The 17,328-nt window shown below is 40.9% G+C and overlaps 1 protein-coding gene across 2 annotated transcripts in view; it reads left to right on the top strand.

Annotated features, from left to right (window-relative positions):
- The window catches only part of ME1 (malic enzyme 1), a 124,503-nt gene extending 107,449 nt beyond the window's left edge, over nt 1–17,054 (top strand). For both annotated transcript variants that reach the window (XM_056856237.1, XM_056856238.1), the window contains 5 exons: nt 991–1,096; nt 5,147–5,289; nt 7,841–8,014; nt 14,881–14,979; nt 16,858–17,054. In XM_056856237.1, the coding sequence (XP_056712215.1) occupies nt 991–1,096; nt 5,147–5,289; nt 7,841–8,014; nt 14,881–14,979; nt 16,858–17,025 (690 nt within the window). In that variant the 3' untranslated portion in view covers nt 17,026–17,054. The remainder of the gene's footprint in view (nt 1–990; nt 1,097–5,146; nt 5,290–7,840; nt 8,015–14,880; nt 14,980–16,857) is intronic.
- Nucleotides 17,055–17,328: the final 274 nt, after the last annotated feature.

Here is a 17,328-nt window from a genome sequence, read left to right as displayed (position 1 = left end):
CTTTATTAACACGTACCGGAGTGCCGATGAGAGGGAAGACTGTACTTTTCAAATTGAAGTGAGGGGAAGAAGCTACAAACATGAGAAACCCCTCTTTTTTGCATTGCCTTGGAACAAATTCAGAAAGGTGGGGGAATCCTCGCGTTCCTGCTGAATGCATCCAGCAGTGTCAAACAAGCAAGGCTTCACTTAAAAAAAAAAAAAAATACTTCCGAGTTTCAAGAAGCACCAGCACCTTGCCACAAATCCCCTTCCTTTTCTTGTGTGTATGTGTGTGTGGGGTGGTGGTGGTGGTGGATTATTCTAACATTTCTTTGTTTGGGGAAATGTGGGGGAATGGGTGGTGGGAGGGGAAGTGAGGGGAGACAAGCAAAACAGTGGGCGTGAACAAGTGAAGGGTGTTTGGTGGGGTGGAGACATAAAGAACATTTCAGGAAGTTTGCAAGCTGGAAGACAGGTGGCTCGGAAATTAAGGGAAGTTTACATCACAGTATAAGTGGGTGTGGAAGGAATGGATAATAAACAATGGGAAAACACCAAATGGAAGAGAAAACGTTTGGACAGGAAAAACTCCAACGTAGCTTTTTGACGGCATGAAACATTGTAAACCATTCATATAGAAATGGCCATAGTGTATTTTGGAAGAAAAATTGGATTTTTTTAAAAAGAAGGGTTCTCTTATTCCTCCATATTCAGCAAGTCTTGCAGAGCCTTATGGCTCAGTGTGGTAAGCTGCGTCACTGCAGTCAAAAGCTCTGCATCCTGAATGTTCTTCCAGAGGATGACAGAAATGCTTGCTAAAAACCTTTCTGATTGGTTGTTGGTAGTCGGTTTAAGCCAAATATGCTTTGAATATTTGGCTGTGGCAGACAGGATCCAATTGGTTAACTGAAGATAAGTCAAGATAAGGTTTTGTTTTTGAGGAAAAAGTAGTCTTTTCAGAATGAATGAAAATCTATATTTTAATGTAGAAACTCTTCTTTTCCTTAGGGCCGTGCCTCACTAACTTCTGAGAAGCAACGATTTGCCCATCAACATGAGGAGATGAAAAATCTAGAAGATATTGTCAGAAAATTGAAGCCAACAGTACTTATAGGTAACTTCTATAGCTGCATCTGTTTATTCAGTTTAGCGTTACTGATTCATTTTATTATCTGATGTATGATGCTGAGAATACATATTCAGTGTGTAAGAAAATAGATTTTAAGTGTCTCTGAGAGAAGTGATTTTTCAAGCTGTTATCAACGAAAAACTCAAGAAGGTACATTATCCTTTTAAAAAGAGCCTTGACATATGGCCTTCAGTGGCTGAATCTAGGAGAAATATATGAATAGCACTTCTGGTCAAAAATGAGAAATGCACGATGTCTGGAAGAAATCTCAAATTTGGGTAGAGTTGGATATATGCTTTTAACCAACTCCATAACTTATCCCTGTCTCCTTAATTGATTACCAAATTTATACGGTCATATAATCAGTTCTTGATCCTTCCTCCCTTCTAGCTTCAAATTTTCCAAGAAAAAAAGTATAAATGTGCATATTATGCAGTGATATACATCTGCAACTGAACAAAATATAAGGCCCCAACATATAGGGTTAGCTGATTGCTAACGGACTTTTTGTGTCATTTCAGAGAGAACTGTTTTCACTCCCAGCAAAATTTTTAAAGCTTTTCATACATTCACAAAGTGGGGCTGAGCTGTTTTTTTTGTTTGTTTTTTGTTTTAAATGGCTCTATAGTGCAAAAGTTAGAATGTTAAAAAAAAGCTGAAATAAAACACTCCACAAAATGGGTGGGGTGGGGGGGAAGTGACAAAGTTTGAAATGGGCAGAACGCTTCAGATACAGCCCTGTCCCAATATTACTTTACTCGGAATCAGGCCAATAATAGATAACAACCAGTTTAGAATGGCAATGTGAAAGGGGCCTAAGTAATTACCTAAGTACTCTGTATTTTAAAATTTATTTATTTAGATTAATACCCCACCCTCAATTTCCAGCCAAAGTCAGGCTCAGGGCAGCTCACAGAATAAAAGTAAATACAATAAATACAACAGAATACAGTAAAATCATATTAATAGAAAAAATAGACATTTTAACAGCCCCATGAATGTCAAGCAAATTTAGCATAAGGTGCAATGAAAGAGGTGCTCAATGCAAGCTTGGGGTCTGCTACAGGGCCTGCAAGGCAGTCAGAGCCCTCCCATACATGATGGTAACAATAAAGCAAAATAAGGTAGATGAAGGGGAGGTAGGGAGGCCAGCACTGATGGAAAATTGTAGCTGTCCTCAGCTGTAGGCCTGGTGGAATAACTCTGTTTTACAGGCCCTACGGAATTCTTTAAGATCCTGCAGGGCCCTGATCTCATTAGAGAGGGAATTCCACCCGGCTAGAGCCAGGGCAGAAAAAGCCCTGGCCCTAGCTGAGGATAGTTGGACACTCTTTGGGCCAAGGACCACCAGAAGATTGTTGTTCACAGAACGTAATGTTCTCTGAGGGGCATCATTACACAAGAATGATTGATCAGATCTCAGATTGGTTTTCCTGTTTGGATGATTAATTGTTTAAACCCTCTCCATGCAAGTGGTCTACTATTTTCTCAAGGTTTTTCATTAAGTTAAATCTCTGCAAATGCCATATATGGAGTCTTGGTTGATAACTGCTCATGAAAAGGGTTTGTTATCATAAGAATGAGTGCAGAAACAATTCCTTTAATGAGGCAATAAAAGTAGCCATAAAGCATCAGTGAAATTATCTTTCCTAATTTATTTTTCCAGCTGTCTGGAAAGTGCGGCTTGTCTTACTGTTAACTGTCTAGAGGTTAAATTCAAGTCAGCAGTTGAAGGAGCAAGTGACACAATACCTTTAGTTTGGACCAGTTAAAAAGACAGACGTCAACCTTTGAGGAATATGAGTTTGGAGCTGTGGCTCAGTTTGTAGAACGTCTGCTTGGCATGCAGAAGGTCCCAGGATCAATCCCTGGCATCTCCAGTTGGAGGGACTAGGCAAGTGGTTGATGTGAAGGACCCCTGCCTGAGACCCTTGGAGAGCCGCTGCCGGTCTGAGTGGACAATACTGACTTTGATGGAGCAAGGGTCTGATTCAGTAGGGGAAGGGGCATAGCTCTGTGGCAGAGCATCTGCTGGACATGCAGAGGGTCCCGAGTTCAATCCCTGGCATTTCCAGTACCAGGCAAGTAGGTGGTGTGGAAGACCTCTGCCTGAGACCCTGGAGAGCCGCTGCCGGTTTGAGTGGACAATACTGACTTTGATGGACCAAGGGTCTGATTCAGTACAAGGCAGCTTCATGTGTTCATGTGATTAAAAGAAAATTATGCATTCAGGTAATTTTGTTGGGTCTTTAGAACTTTAGCTTCTCCTCACAATTATACCTTTGTTTAATTTGAGTGAGAACTTCGACCATTTCAGATCCTGAAACTCCTGATTCTCAGACACACCACTGGACATGTCTTCTGTACTCGTTCCATTTAAAATAATGTTAATGGCACAAAAATGGCATTATCAGTGCATCATGTACGAGGGAAGCCCTGGTAGACTTGGGTGATGTTTCACTGGTAGGGTTTTTCACATATTCCATTCTAATCACTTAGATGCTAACAAAGGAAGCGTAAAAGGAAGTGGGCTCCTGTGCCCACTTAGATTTCAGTACTATGTTGGAGATGGTGGTTAACATATTTAAAAGCCAGAATTCCTAAGCAGTTTTTTAAAATCCAGTGTGCCAGAAATCTCCCAAAGCCAGAATCACTAGGCCCCTGCTTGGGGCAGGGGACTCTCGGTCCCCAGCACTTGTTTTCTGCCACATAAGAAGAAGAAAAAAAGTTAAAACGTAGCCATTGGGCTGACAGTGTGACATAACTTCTAAGGAACACCCAGAAATGACGTCAGTCCTCTCTAGGAATTGCTAGAAAGTCTATGGTTTTACCATAGACTTTCTGGCAAATTCTAAAGCCATCGTCAATGTCCCCCCCTCCCCCAGTCTCCCGCTGGTTGGCTGGCAGCCACACCAAAACACTTCTTGTGCCACATAAGAAACAGAATGCACCTCTTTTAAATGGTCGGTGTAATAGCTTCCATCCATTAAATGCTGAAATTCCATTACTGCTTTTTATGAAGCATCCCAAGTAGAGTGAGAAAATTGAGAGCATTGGTTGCGACTTGTAGAAATCTGCCCTTTGTGAAGGCAAGTATGACATTTCTACAAGGACACAGGGAAATACAGCTTTCTGAAACCTATGTGAAATCTGTGAAAACTCTGTTCCTGTAATCTGGGGCGGTGTTTTAGACACCCAGTCTACTCTAGGACTTAGTGTGGGCAAGAAAAGGGGAAAAGAAAGTTGTTAGTGCAGCTCCACACAGAGAAAGAACCTGATTATACTGTGCTCCTGTTTAAAACTATGATGCCTCTGAAGCCCATTATTAAGGACACTACATGATATGGTAGTGGTGGAAAGTGCCATCAAGACACAGCCAATTTATAGCGACCCATAAGGTTTTCAAGGAGTCATTCAGAAGTGGTTTGCCATTGCCTGCCTTTGCGTCGCAACCCTGGACTTCCGTGGTGGTCTCCCATCTGAATGCTAACCAGGGCCGACTCTGCTTAGCTTCCAAGGTCAGGATCTGTATGATATAGCACCACTTTTTATATTCTTAGGTTGGAACTACATGATATAGCACCACTTTTTATATTCTTAGGTTGAAATACATCTTGTGAAAAATGGCAACTCCTATCATGGTTGCCCTACCCCCGTTCTTCTGTACTATACTTTTCTACTTACCTGTATGTGGCCTTATCATCCTGTGTTTTTACTCACCCATTCTGTATATTTGGCTGGCCATGAGGGGGAACTGTTCTTAGGCTATGTCACGTCACCCTAAATGTTCCTCACTAAGTTCTGCTAGTTATATATTTGCACTAGACATTCTACTATCAGTCTGCCACAGTAACTTCTTTGTCTTCTAAAGTCTGAACTAGATAGAAGAAGTGGTGATATATGGTGGAACAGCTAAAATAAAAAGAGTATTGGCATTGTTCTGTGACCCTCTTGCAGAACAGCATATAGACTGGATATCAGGGGAAGGTGAACGATTTCATTTCCCCCAACAATCTGTTCTTCTGTTTTGCTTAGGAGTCGCTGCCATTGGTGGGGCCTTTACAAAAAAGATTCTCAAGGATATGGCTTCCTTCAACAAGAGGCCAATTATTTTTGCTCTTAGTAACCCAACCAGCAAAGCAGAGTGCTCCGCTGAGGACTGCTATAATCTAACTGAGGTAAGGGATGGAAATTAATGCATCTTGCTGGAGTCTTTTATTTCAGCAATCAGGTAGAATAATCAGGTATATGGTTTATAATTTTTAAAAGGGCATTTGTAAGTCCTCGTGCTTTTCAGTTCAGATTTCAAAAGTAGAACTTCTTTGTGATAGCCTCAAACGTCGTTGTGGATGACCAATGTTTTAGGCTGGGGAAAATAAGGCTTAGTGATTGTTGCCTCGTTTAGAATATAACCCTAAGCAGTCATTAATCTCATAGCCAAAAAGGGATGTGAACTTCTCATATCCAAATACAACATTCCTTGAACCTGTGGAGCTCATTATCTCTTGACCCACTTGAGAAGGAATGGTGCTAACTTTCATTACAAAATGGCTGCGATAGAAGAAGATGACATGAAGTGGCTTCCAGGTAGGGTTGCCAGCTCTGGGTTAAGAAATACCTGGAGATTTTGGGAGTGGAACTTGGGAATGGGGGGGTTTGGGGAGGGAGGGACCTCAGCAGGATACCATGCCATAGAGTCCACCCTCTAAAGCATCCATTTTCTCCAAGGGAATTGATCTGCATTGTCTGGCAATCAATTGTAACAGCAGGAGATCTCCCAGGCCCACCTGGAGGTTGGTAACCCTACTTCCAGGAGTTTCTGTGCCTTGGTCTAAAAAAGCAGGCATTGTCAGCTGATTTGAAGAGTTCATTGAAGATTATTGGATTTTGGAAGAGGCAGGCTGAAGTGAGAAGTCACAGGGCAACTAAAGAACAGGGTCTTGTGAACAACAGATGTATAGGAATTTACCAGGAGTATCAGGACAGGCAGAGAAGAACAGGCTGCTAATGACAGCGTGCTGGATATTTAAGGTGTAGGTAAGTGAGGGAAACTGGGATGGATGGAGAACCAGAATGGATTGCCTATATGTTTATAGTGTTGCCGTATTTAAGATCAACTTGCAAGGCTTGAAAAGTATCAGTGTGGGGTGGTTGTTGTTTTAAAAGAGTTTTAAAAGAGTTCAGTTTTTAAAATCCAAAATAACATCTGTGTAGCTTCTAGTGCTGCCCAGCATTAGAATAGTAATAGATAATGAATAGTAATAGCTGATTATGGTTAAACAAAAATCTGCGTGAATTTTTATTGTATAGGTTCCTAGTTCTAATGTTAGTAGAATTATTTGTAATTGTTGATAGGTATGAAAACTGAAAATAATTTAAGAAAATAGTCTAATTTTCTTTTTTAACCGGTTTATTGGTTTGAAGCAAGTGGTAGGAATTTAAAAAGTCATATTATCAAAACATTAGAAACTGCTGCATATAAGCTGCAGACTATTTACTTTATCTGATGGCTTGCACAGGGTCTCTTGAATTTCTCTTATGATACCGTATAGTTTATAACTTTATAAATGGAAACAAAAATGTAGCATATCCTTTTTTGCCTACTGAAAAATCCACATTGGAGTGCGATGCAGGAATTAAACAGGAATGCAAATATTTTAAACACTACGGTTATAATGGGAGTTACATCTGGTAACCAGAGCTAAAAATACACTGAAATATCTGATCGCCCATCAAAATGTATGAAGCAAACCATTATAATTTTGCATGACACCAAGTTATAGTATATTCATTTGAATAACTGGAGGGTGTTGGTGTTTGTGTTTTATAAATATGCATATTTTCAGTACTCTACATTAAACAAGGCTCCTTTCTATTACAGTAAAAATAACCAGCAAGCTGTATAGACTTTTCCTTCAGCGCAGGGACTTCCAAACACACAAAACCAACAGTTTAATTATTAGCTACACTCAAATCTCAGCAAAAATCAGCTTAAAGAAGCAAGACTATTGGATTTGTATATTTTCATTCCAACTTTTAGCCCAGCAGGTGCAAATTATTGCACAGGCATAAATAGCACTGAACATTTTAGACACTACCTTTGCATACCCTACTGACATTACCTAGTAGAAATGGGATCCTTTTCCATGCATAAGGCTAATGGGAGACTGCCTCCATTTTGTGGGCTTATCTGTGCGTTCATAACTGAAGCTGGTTCTCATTGAGGATATACATTTCATTCTTTCCCAAGGGAAAAATAATAAATAAGAACTTACAGAAAACACTATCATAGTTCTTTCTTATTATCATACCTAACAGGATACTGAATACAAACTAGCAGGGTTCCCTGTGGAGCATTTGGAATTCTATTTTAGTGATTATTTCACTTCACATGCTTTGAGTATTATAATATTTATCACAGAGGAGCATGCCTGTTATATTAGGTGCTGTGAAACACAGGTGGGATGGTGCTGCTGCAGTTGTCTTGTTTGTGGGCTTCCTAGAGGCTCCTGGTTGGTCACTGTGTGGACAGACTGCTGGACTTGATGGACCTTGGTCTGGTCCAGCATGGCTTTTCTTATGTTCTTATGATGTGGTGTCTCTTCCAGTCATTCCAATGTTGTATTCTCTCTCTGAAACTACCGTCTTGTAAATTTAGTTGCATGATCTAATTATCTAGGTCTTTTTGTTAACAGCATTTTCAATGTTTTTTTTTTCTCTGTGTTTCAGGGTCGTGCCATTTTTGCAAGTGGGAGCCCTTTTAATCCCGTCACACTTCCAGATGGACGCACATTTTTTCCTGGGCAGGGTAACAATGTCTATGTGTTCCCAGGAGTTGCCCTTGGAGTTGTTTCATGTGGAATGAGGCATATAAGTGAAGAAATTTTCCTCACTACTGCAGAGGTACTAGCTGTTCTTTGTATACTTAAATGAGTATAACCTATGCTCAATAGGCATGACTGACAATAAACATAGGGACTTCTTTGCCCTGCTGAAAGCTGTCGCTCACTGACAGTGATGGCTCAGCCAATCTTGCAGTTATCTCAAATCTGCCTAGTGAGTCAAGCAGACATCTTGGTTATAGTACAGCATCAGCTTCCATTCTTGTGATTGTGATAGGGTTGCCAGGGCCCTCTTCGCCACCAGCGGGAGGTTTTTGAGGCGGAGCCTGAGGAGGGTGGAGTTTGGGGAGGGGAGGGACTTCAATGCTATAAAGTCCAGTTGCCAAAGCGGCCATTTTCTCCAGGTGAACTGATCTGTATTGGCTAGAGATCAGTTGTAATAGCAGGAGCTCTCCAGCTAGTACCTGGAGGTTGGCAACCCTAGATTGTGACAAGTATGTGACTAATTACTGAGCCTTTGTGCTGTTTGTTTACTCTAGCTAGTACCTGGAGGTTGGCAACCCTAGATTGTGACAAGTATATGATTGTTCTTTCAAAGTTACGTCTTAAAAACTAACCCAGGATAATGCAATACAATTTATCAAAGCGAAGCTCATTCCATCAGAATAGCCAATTCAGCACTCAGCCACTATGGAATTCTCTGTTCCTTACCTACAACATCCATTTGAATGTGCCATAACAAATGTGCTGTAGTAAACCCTGCTGCCAGGTATATTCTTTTGTGGAGCAAATACTTAGCCTTCTTGGAAATGCTGTCTGGGATCTGGGTCATGAAATTGTTTAGGATGGAAGGGTTACCACCCCTCCAATATGACTTGGAGCCCTATGTGGCTGCTATGTCTCTTTAAGAACAGTGGGAAGACCTGCCCATTGGATCTCCCAGCTTTTGTATATCATTTGGCCCTGAAACAGGTAGAGCATTAAAACAGTAGAACAAGAAATCTGGTTGTGTTGAACCACTGTTTCAACAGGTTCTTTTCCCATCAGGAGGGAATAAGCATCAAGGAGCATATGTGTGAGTGTGAGTGAAGTGCCGTCAAGTCACAGCCGACTTATGGCGACCCCTTTTTTTTGGGGGGGGATTTCATGGCAAGAGACTAACAGAGTGGGTTTGCCAGTGCCTTCCTCTTCATAGCAACCCTGGTATTCCTTGGTGGTCCCCCATCCAAATACTAACCAGGGCTGATCCTGCTTAGCTTCTGAGATCTGATGAGATCAGGCTAGCCTGGGCCATCCAGGTCAGGGCTCAAGGAGCATATACCTATGGTTAATATAAGACTTTGGTTTGCCACATAACTTGCCATTACTTTTGACATAGAATTGGTGTTAGTCCAGTGCAGAATTGTATGCATTATAGAGAGCTGATTTCAAAAGAGAGTACCACCCAAGAAGGTTGTGGGAGAAAGGCCGGTGGTAACATTGAAGAATAATGCTTGTAAATAGCCTAAGTGCCTTTAAAAGTCTAATCTTAGTCATTCCATTTCTTGCTGAAAATGAAAGTCTAGGCTTTTAACAACAAGAACAGTTAATTTCTAAGAGGTCAACATAGAAAAACATATTGACCTCTTTGAAAGGGGTCTCTTCCAAACAGGGGGTACTGATTTGGTTTTCCTAAGAAGACCACAGGAAGGGAATAATATTCTAAAGCATCGCCTACTATAGAAGGTATATATAAAACAGAGCAATGTATGCTCAGCAGTAAGTATTAGAGCCTCTTCATTCTCTGGATCTGCCATACGGTGATCTTCTTACATTCTCTTGAGAGAAGTAAGGTGACCTCTATGCTCTGACCCTGTTATTTTAAAATTTGAAATCATGAAACATACTCAGTTTCATTTGGAGAAGCACAAGCAGCAATTATTTCTACAAATAATTTGCTGCTGCTGCTGCTTTTTTAAAAAATTACCATTGTCCTGTATCTGTCAGAAATTCCACCACCAATTTTATTAAATTGGATGTTTAGAGTTTGCCAGCAGTGTTTCCTTCCTGAAGAGAGCATCCAACATGCGTAGACTCTCCCTGCTTTCCTTAGCCATCCAAGATGGGCACTAATCCATCCCATAGGAACTTGGTTAATTTTATCCTCCTTGTTAAATTCTTCCCCTGTAATTTAAGTTGGCTATGGCATTCTTCATTCACTGACCTACACTGCCATGTCTATTTTAAAACAGATACTTTTTTAAAATTCTAAAACTGGTTAGTTTTGGTTTGGTGAAGTAATTTATATATGGCTCATAAAATGTTCTGAAAACTTTCTAAATGAAGAGTAGAGCATACACTGGACTGTGAAGCTTCTCAGATGTTGAGAAGTCAGCCAAAATTGGTTTCATTTGTCAGTGATTTTAGCAGCAATATAAAAGCACATTAAGGAAAGCCAGTGTGGTGTAGTAGTTAGAGTGTCGGGAGACCCGTGTTCAAATCCTCACTTTGCCATGGAAACCTTGCCAGTCATATACACTGAGCCTAACTAACCCACCTCACAGATTTGTTGTGAGGATAACAATGGAGGAGAGGGGAATGATGTTAGCTGTTTTGGGTCCCTACTGGGAAGAAAGACAAGTGATAAATAAATCAAATAAATAGAGCAACACAACCAGACCTCTCACAAAAAAAAAAAAAAAAAGGTAGAGCTTTCTGCATACTCAGGACTGCCTAGGTATGCAGAAAAATGTGACTTTGCAAATTAACCAAGGTGCGGGAGGCTTCTGAGGACTAAAAATGCTCCAGCAAGATGGAATCTTGAGAACAGCTGTCAGTTGGAGGGAATATGGAAAGGAGGTAGAATTAGTCCAAGCCGGTGAGAGTTTAGAAAAGCCTGGTAGGGATAGGGTGATATTTCCAAATGGTTCCCTCTCCTGTTATTCAGGCCTCTGAGAATTTTTGGAGGTGGGGGGATGTGTTTGAAACGCATTTTCAAATCCCCTCTCCTCCATGATTTTTTGCATGCCTCGGACTTGTGTAAATTATTTGCCAAGTGTGCGGCCACACGATGAGAACCTGAGGGAAAATGTTTGCCCTGAACGTACGACATCAATGATTCCAACTCTGATTCATAAGTCATACTATAGAGGTAAGAGCGTGTTAGTTTAGATGGATTAAAAAAGCAAGATAGGTTTATCAATAAATTTTAGTCATTAAAAACCAAACGGGGCCTTGATATTTAGAGACAATATACCTTTGATTGCTGGGAGGTGAATAGGCTATCAGATTAGAAGGAGTTTTGGCAAGATCCAGCAAGGTAATACAAAAATAAGACATTTCTGGCAGAACTAGTGTGCTGGACAACATAATTATTTCGAATGCCAGTCTATAGAATCAGAAACTCATAATTCTGGACATGATGATAAATGTTAGACATTGAATCTTTCCCATCTGTCCCTTCTGGCTGAAACATGGCTCTTGAATCATTTGGGGGACCATCTGAAAGAGTGTGGGACACAACAGTCATTTATGCATGGGAGTTTTACTGAGGTTCATTGCTTGCTGGACCCACACTTTTCTGTTGGGAATCTATGCACCAGCAGTCTCCTAGCTCAAATCAAGTCCCCACCCCTTTAAATGCTGCTTTGTAATTGGCTTACTTTGTAGACCTTAATGTGAGAGAAAATCCCCCCCAAACCCAATTGGTGCATAAAACAAAAAACAAAAAGTGGAGCAATCTGAAAGGGGGGGCAATCCTCAATTTTAAAAAGCCTTTCTTGGGCTCAGAAAGATCTCCCAGGAAGCAGGAAGCATTTGAATCCTCTCCTCTGGACATGCTGCTTTGTAATTGCCTGTGAGAGAAACCAAGCTTGTGTGACCTGTACTTTGCCTTAAGCACGGGGATTTCACCCGAGCTGAGCTCAGGAGAGAGGGAAGAATTGGGTTAACAGAGAAATGGGAAGTCCCAGGATTTGTGAGGGGTGGCAGTGAGGTCATCTCTAATGGATGGAAAACTCATGCATAATTCCAAGGAACAACTGAGACAGATGGGGGGAGGGCAAACGTGAGTGAAAGCACCCATGCATAAACAACCAATGTGGGAACAGCACAGACTGCACCCCTTTAGGCGAGTGTTTGTGCTTTTCTGTTTGCAAAAGAAATCTTAGCATCCAGTCTATGGAAAACTATGTATGCAACCCAGAAAGACAGAGGCCCTTATCTAGAAACAAGAGATTTCTCCATCCCAAATGGCCCTTAACTCACAGAGCCATGTGAACCTAACTAACCCACCGCACAGGGGAACGGAAAGATTTCAGCATCAGAGAATGGGATGCTTTTATTACTAAAGGCATTTCTATTTGTCACCTCTTCAGTTAAAGAAACAGTTTAGTCATTATAAGAACAACCAGTTCTGCAATCAGGTGTTCCTAGTTTCATGCCAAGTAAAGCAAAGTTCACCTTTGATTTTGGGGATGATAAATCAAGGGTTCCGTAATTTGTAGGTAGTTTCACTCTGATGACAAGCGACATTCTTTTAAGCCTGCCCAAGTAGAACTAAAATGTCAGAGAATTATGAGCTAATGAATTATTTGTGCAACTGTACATGGTACGTTTAAGATTATCCAGAGATAATCCTATTAACTTTTCATTACATAGAAAGTATATGGTCAAGCAGGCAAGGTGCTCATTCTTGGATGGTGTCCCGATTACACGCTAGTGGACAGCCTCTCTTCTTAGTAAAAAACAATGGCATAGCAAATGAGCAAGTTTTTAGAGCATGGTTGGCATTTATCATGGCAAATCTACTTTTAAAAACTACACCCACCCACCCCAAGAAAAGAGGTCGCTTCTCTGTTTGTGTCCATCTCCTGTGGGTCTTGCTTTGGGTGCTGAGAACTTGGAAACTTTGTCCAGGCTCTGAAGACACATTAAAAATGAAGCAAAGGACGCTTCACTTCCTTGAACAGCAGCCCTGCTTGCTGAATTGCTTGGGAAGCTGACATTGTTAGCAATGTTAATGATTTTGCCTAATTATTATTATTTGCCATGTTTGGTACCAGAGTTTACTATACACCAAATGGTAGGGTGATTGCATTCTACCAAATACAGCTATTCTGACTGATCTCAAGAGCTAATATATATTATAGCTTTATATATTTACACACACACACACACACACATACACACACACTTGAAAGTGGATAAAAATTAATGCTGACAGTTTATTCAATAGCTTTCTTTCTTTCTTTAAAAAGGGTAGGCAATCATTCTAAAATTTTAAAGATTTTTTAAAGTATAGCTCTTCTAACCAATGTTTCTTCTGAATAAAAATGGTATTGCTGATGATGGATTGGTTCTTAAGAAAGTTCCTTAAAAGAAATGCACTGGAAGTAAATCAGAACAAAGAAGTCAACAGTGAATGGAAATCAGAATCATGTAAGATGACTGGATGGGACTATAAGAATATAATTTTACTTGTTTCTAAGTAGGGTTGCCAACCTTTAGGTGGGGCCTGGAGATCTGCTGGAATTACAACTGCTCTCCTGACGACAGAGATCAGTTCCCCTGGAGAAAATTGCTGTTTTGGAGGGTGGATTCCATGGCATTGTACCCCACTGAGGTCCCTCCCAATCCAAAGCTATTTCTAAGTTCCATAACTTACTCTGGCAGTTTATGACGTCTTCTCACTGCTCTTCTCCTTGCCCTTCTCATTTCCTGGGATCTCCTTTTAGGGTCACCAAGTGGCATCTGTATTTGCCCTTGGCCACAGTGGCTTTTCCTTCAGAGCAGTCAACAGCCTGTCCTTATTATAAGGATGGGAGGGATATCTTTCCTTTTGTAGATTAACAGGAAGAAAAAGGGTCAAACTGTCCAATGGACACAAAGTTACTGTGTTCCTTTTTTGTTTGTTTGTTTGTCAATGATTGACCATAGTATTTTGAACTTTGTTATCTCTTTCTTATTCTAGCACAGCTGTTCAGAGGTCTATTGAAAGAAAGATTTATTTTTACAAAGAGAAATCCCTTGTCTACCCATTTTTTTAAAAAACAAACACAACTTCTCTGAAATGGTTGCAGTTCTCATGAGACAGAGATTCAAGACTACTGCCCCTCCTTTTTAGAAACTTCAAACTTGGAGGCCTTTATAGCATTCCTGTATGTTTATACGTGCAGTCTCTCACCATGTGTGCCACATGGTGACTGAAATAACTGAAGCATTTTGAACAGGAAAATAACTATATAAATGCATTCTAAGAATGGCAAATATTCATACATACATACATACATACATACATACATACATACATACGAGTCACTTTGGGAGTTACCCTGGATTCAGTCTGGCTTCTTGTAATTCTTCTCTCCATGCCCCAGTTTTTCATTCAGTTTACCACTTCATATGCCACATCAACCAGAGACAACTCTCCCCCCCCCCCCCAGATAAGGCAGGGCTTTGGTTGGAGGAACTTTCAGAGTGAAAAACAGATTAGATCCAAAGGACTGTGGTTAGAGCTTCATGAGCAGAATGGATATTTCTTGCCTTTTCCCCTCCTGCAGTGGTCCCTGGTGTCTTCAGAAAGTGGCTTCAAGGGGGTCAAAGGATCCTCAGGAACAGTGTGAGGCATGACGGTATCTGTATTGGAAAGGGTGAATCAGCAAAAATTGGCCCTGCTCCCCTTGCACAAGAAGTGGTGGTCTGGTTTGCGGAAGAGGTCTTGAGATCCAACCCTCCATGTCTACTTGGTTTCCCCTATGTTCCATTCCATCATTGGAGAATAACTTGACAAATGTAGAGGTTCATTTATGTGTTCTGAGAACAAATGATCAACTTGTCATAGAGCAAGGGTCACACAAATCCACTTTTAATCTGCAGAAGTAATGTTTTTAAATATAGCTTTCTATAACATGAAAGTCTCAAAATAAATGTTGTATGTTTTGTTCCTAGGTTATAGCTCAGCAGGTTTCAGAGCATCATTTAGAAGAAGGCCGTTTGTACCCACCTTTATCTACCATTCATGATGTATCTCTGAAAATTGCTGTAAAAGTAAGTTCATTGTGCAGTTCCTGATTAAGGCTAGGCTTAGTCTGTTTTGCTGTTACATGTTGATGTTTGTAATTCTTGTAGTCAACTTTCTGGAGATATATTTTCTATCTCTAATTTTGTGTACATCTAAATACACAAAAATACTCCAAAAATACACAAAAATACTCCAACTATATCAGCATAATATGCTGTGTGGTGACTTCATACAAGACCACAGTCAAACGGTTTATCTGTTGTGTTGTGCCACCTGCTGGCTGCTTTCATAAAATTAGTGTGATGTGTCTCAATTCTTATTTTGAACTGGCAAAAGGGTCTTTCCTTTTAAAAAGGGTATTTTCTCAGATAAAGATGGAACCTATATATTTTTAGTGCTGAAAAATGTTCTCCAGAAGCTCAAATGGATTAGTCTCATTCACTCTTTGGACCCCTATGGCCTGCTCAAAGATAAAAGTGGAAACTGATAGGCTCTTAGAAGATGAAAATGAAAAGGGGCCCAGAAAACAGACTTTCAGGAAAAACAAGAATTATTTTCACACATTCAAAGTAAGTACACTGAAGGAGCATAGAGGGGAGTTGTGGTAACAAGTTCTGTCCCCAGCCTGTGTGGAAGGGAAGTTCTTTACAGAGTCTAAACACACAGGATTTTCTCTGTATAAAGAGGAAACCAGGGTTCCCAATACCATGGTTAAAAAAGTATTCAGATAGTTTGGGAGGAGCTTGCCACTTCTGCTTCTGCTGTTGACATGTTTGTTGAATCTGCTTTGAATGTGTGAAAAGCTGTAATGTAGGGGATGTTTGGTGGAGGATCCATGGTAGAGCACCTGCCTTAAAACACTAAAAACACATCATTTTGCAGATGTCTAGTCATGCCTGCAAAATCATGGTGTAGCCCTGTGGAACTGTATAGGTAGTTTCCTCCCCAAAAAATCCTTTTTAATTCCACTCTGGAGGTGTCCTCTGGACATTGTTTAACCACTCTCCCCTAAGGAATGGTCTGCCTATGGTGCAAAATTCCACAGTAGGATCCTAGTTTCAACAAGCTATACACAGTATTATATACCACAGTCCCTTATCATTTATCCAAGTGACTTGGTGAATCATTTAGTGCAGTGCAACTTCTTTGCCTGCACGGAAACGCCCTCTTCAATAATTCAGTTTTGCATAGTTTGTGGCAAGCCAGGAGAGTGGGAGCCTTGCTGACCTCCTCAAGCAGGCTGTTCCACAAGGTGGGGGCCACAGTGGAGAAGGCATAGGTACAGGCAGTTGTTGATTTTGCCCATTTGCAGGTTGGCACCTGCAGAAGACCCTGCTCCCATGAGCAAAGCTGTCATGGTGGAGCATAGGGGGAGAGGCAGTCTCACGGCCATGAGGGTCCAAGGCCATGTAGGACTTTGTACAGGGTAGCTAATACTTTAAATTGAGCCCAGTAACTAATGGGCAGCCAGTGAAGAGAGAGTTAATTTTTTTAAAAAAATATACTAAGATTTCTTCCAGGAAATTCACTAATTAAAAACATCTTTTAGTGCCCAGATCGTAGGTTCGATCTGGTGGCTGATAGTTCCAGAGGGTAGCTGTGTTGGTCTGCAGTAGAACAGCTAAACCTGAATCCAGTGGCACCTTAGGGACCAACAAGATGTTTGGGGAATGAGCTTTTGAGAGTCAAAGATGCCTTTGTCAGACACAGTGTCCAGTATCTGATGAAGGGAGCTTTGGCTCTTGAAAGCCCATACTTGGGAAATCTCGTCGGTCTCTAAGGTGCCCCTGGATTCAAATCTGGCGGCTGATAGTGAATTTTGAACTTTCATCCTTCTATACCACACCATCCTTCGGGCTTGATGCAGGATTCTAACAATGAGGGGCTTGTCTGTGTTCTCTCAGATTGCAGAGGAAGCCTACAGCAACGGCACAGCCACTCTCTACCCTGAGCCAGAAGACAAGGAAGCATTCATCCGCTCCCAGGTTTACAGCACTGATTATGAAAGCCTTCTGACAGACTCCTACTCCTGGCCCAAAGAAGCAATGCAAATACAGAACGGAATCCTTTAGCCGAAAACTGCACTGCAACCATCTTGGAAACACTCGCATATTTGCTAATTGTATTTCTTAAACAATAGCCCAGTTTTCTCAAATCTCAGGATGTATTGGGGGGGGTTTTCCCCTCTTTAAAGGGGCAGGATAATTAACATAGTTCTTTCCCTATAAGCTAATCCAGTAAGCTACAATAGTATTGATAAAAAATAACATAGGAACAGTTGGGGGTATTTCTTTTTAAAGGTTATGCTATATTCACTACTGTTATGTAGTACTATACTTTGATACCTCTGTGACATTTTGGGTCTATATTACAAG

This window comes from Euleptes europaea, chromosome 10 (assembly GCF_029931775.1).
Source record: "Euleptes europaea isolate rEulEur1 chromosome 10, rEulEur1.hap1, whole genome shotgun sequence".
Taxonomy (NCBI): Eukaryota; Metazoa; Chordata; class Lepidosauria; order Squamata; family Sphaerodactylidae; genus Euleptes; species Euleptes europaea.
Note: the sequence above shows the minus strand (reverse complement) of the source record. Positions and strands in the feature narration are given on the sequence as shown.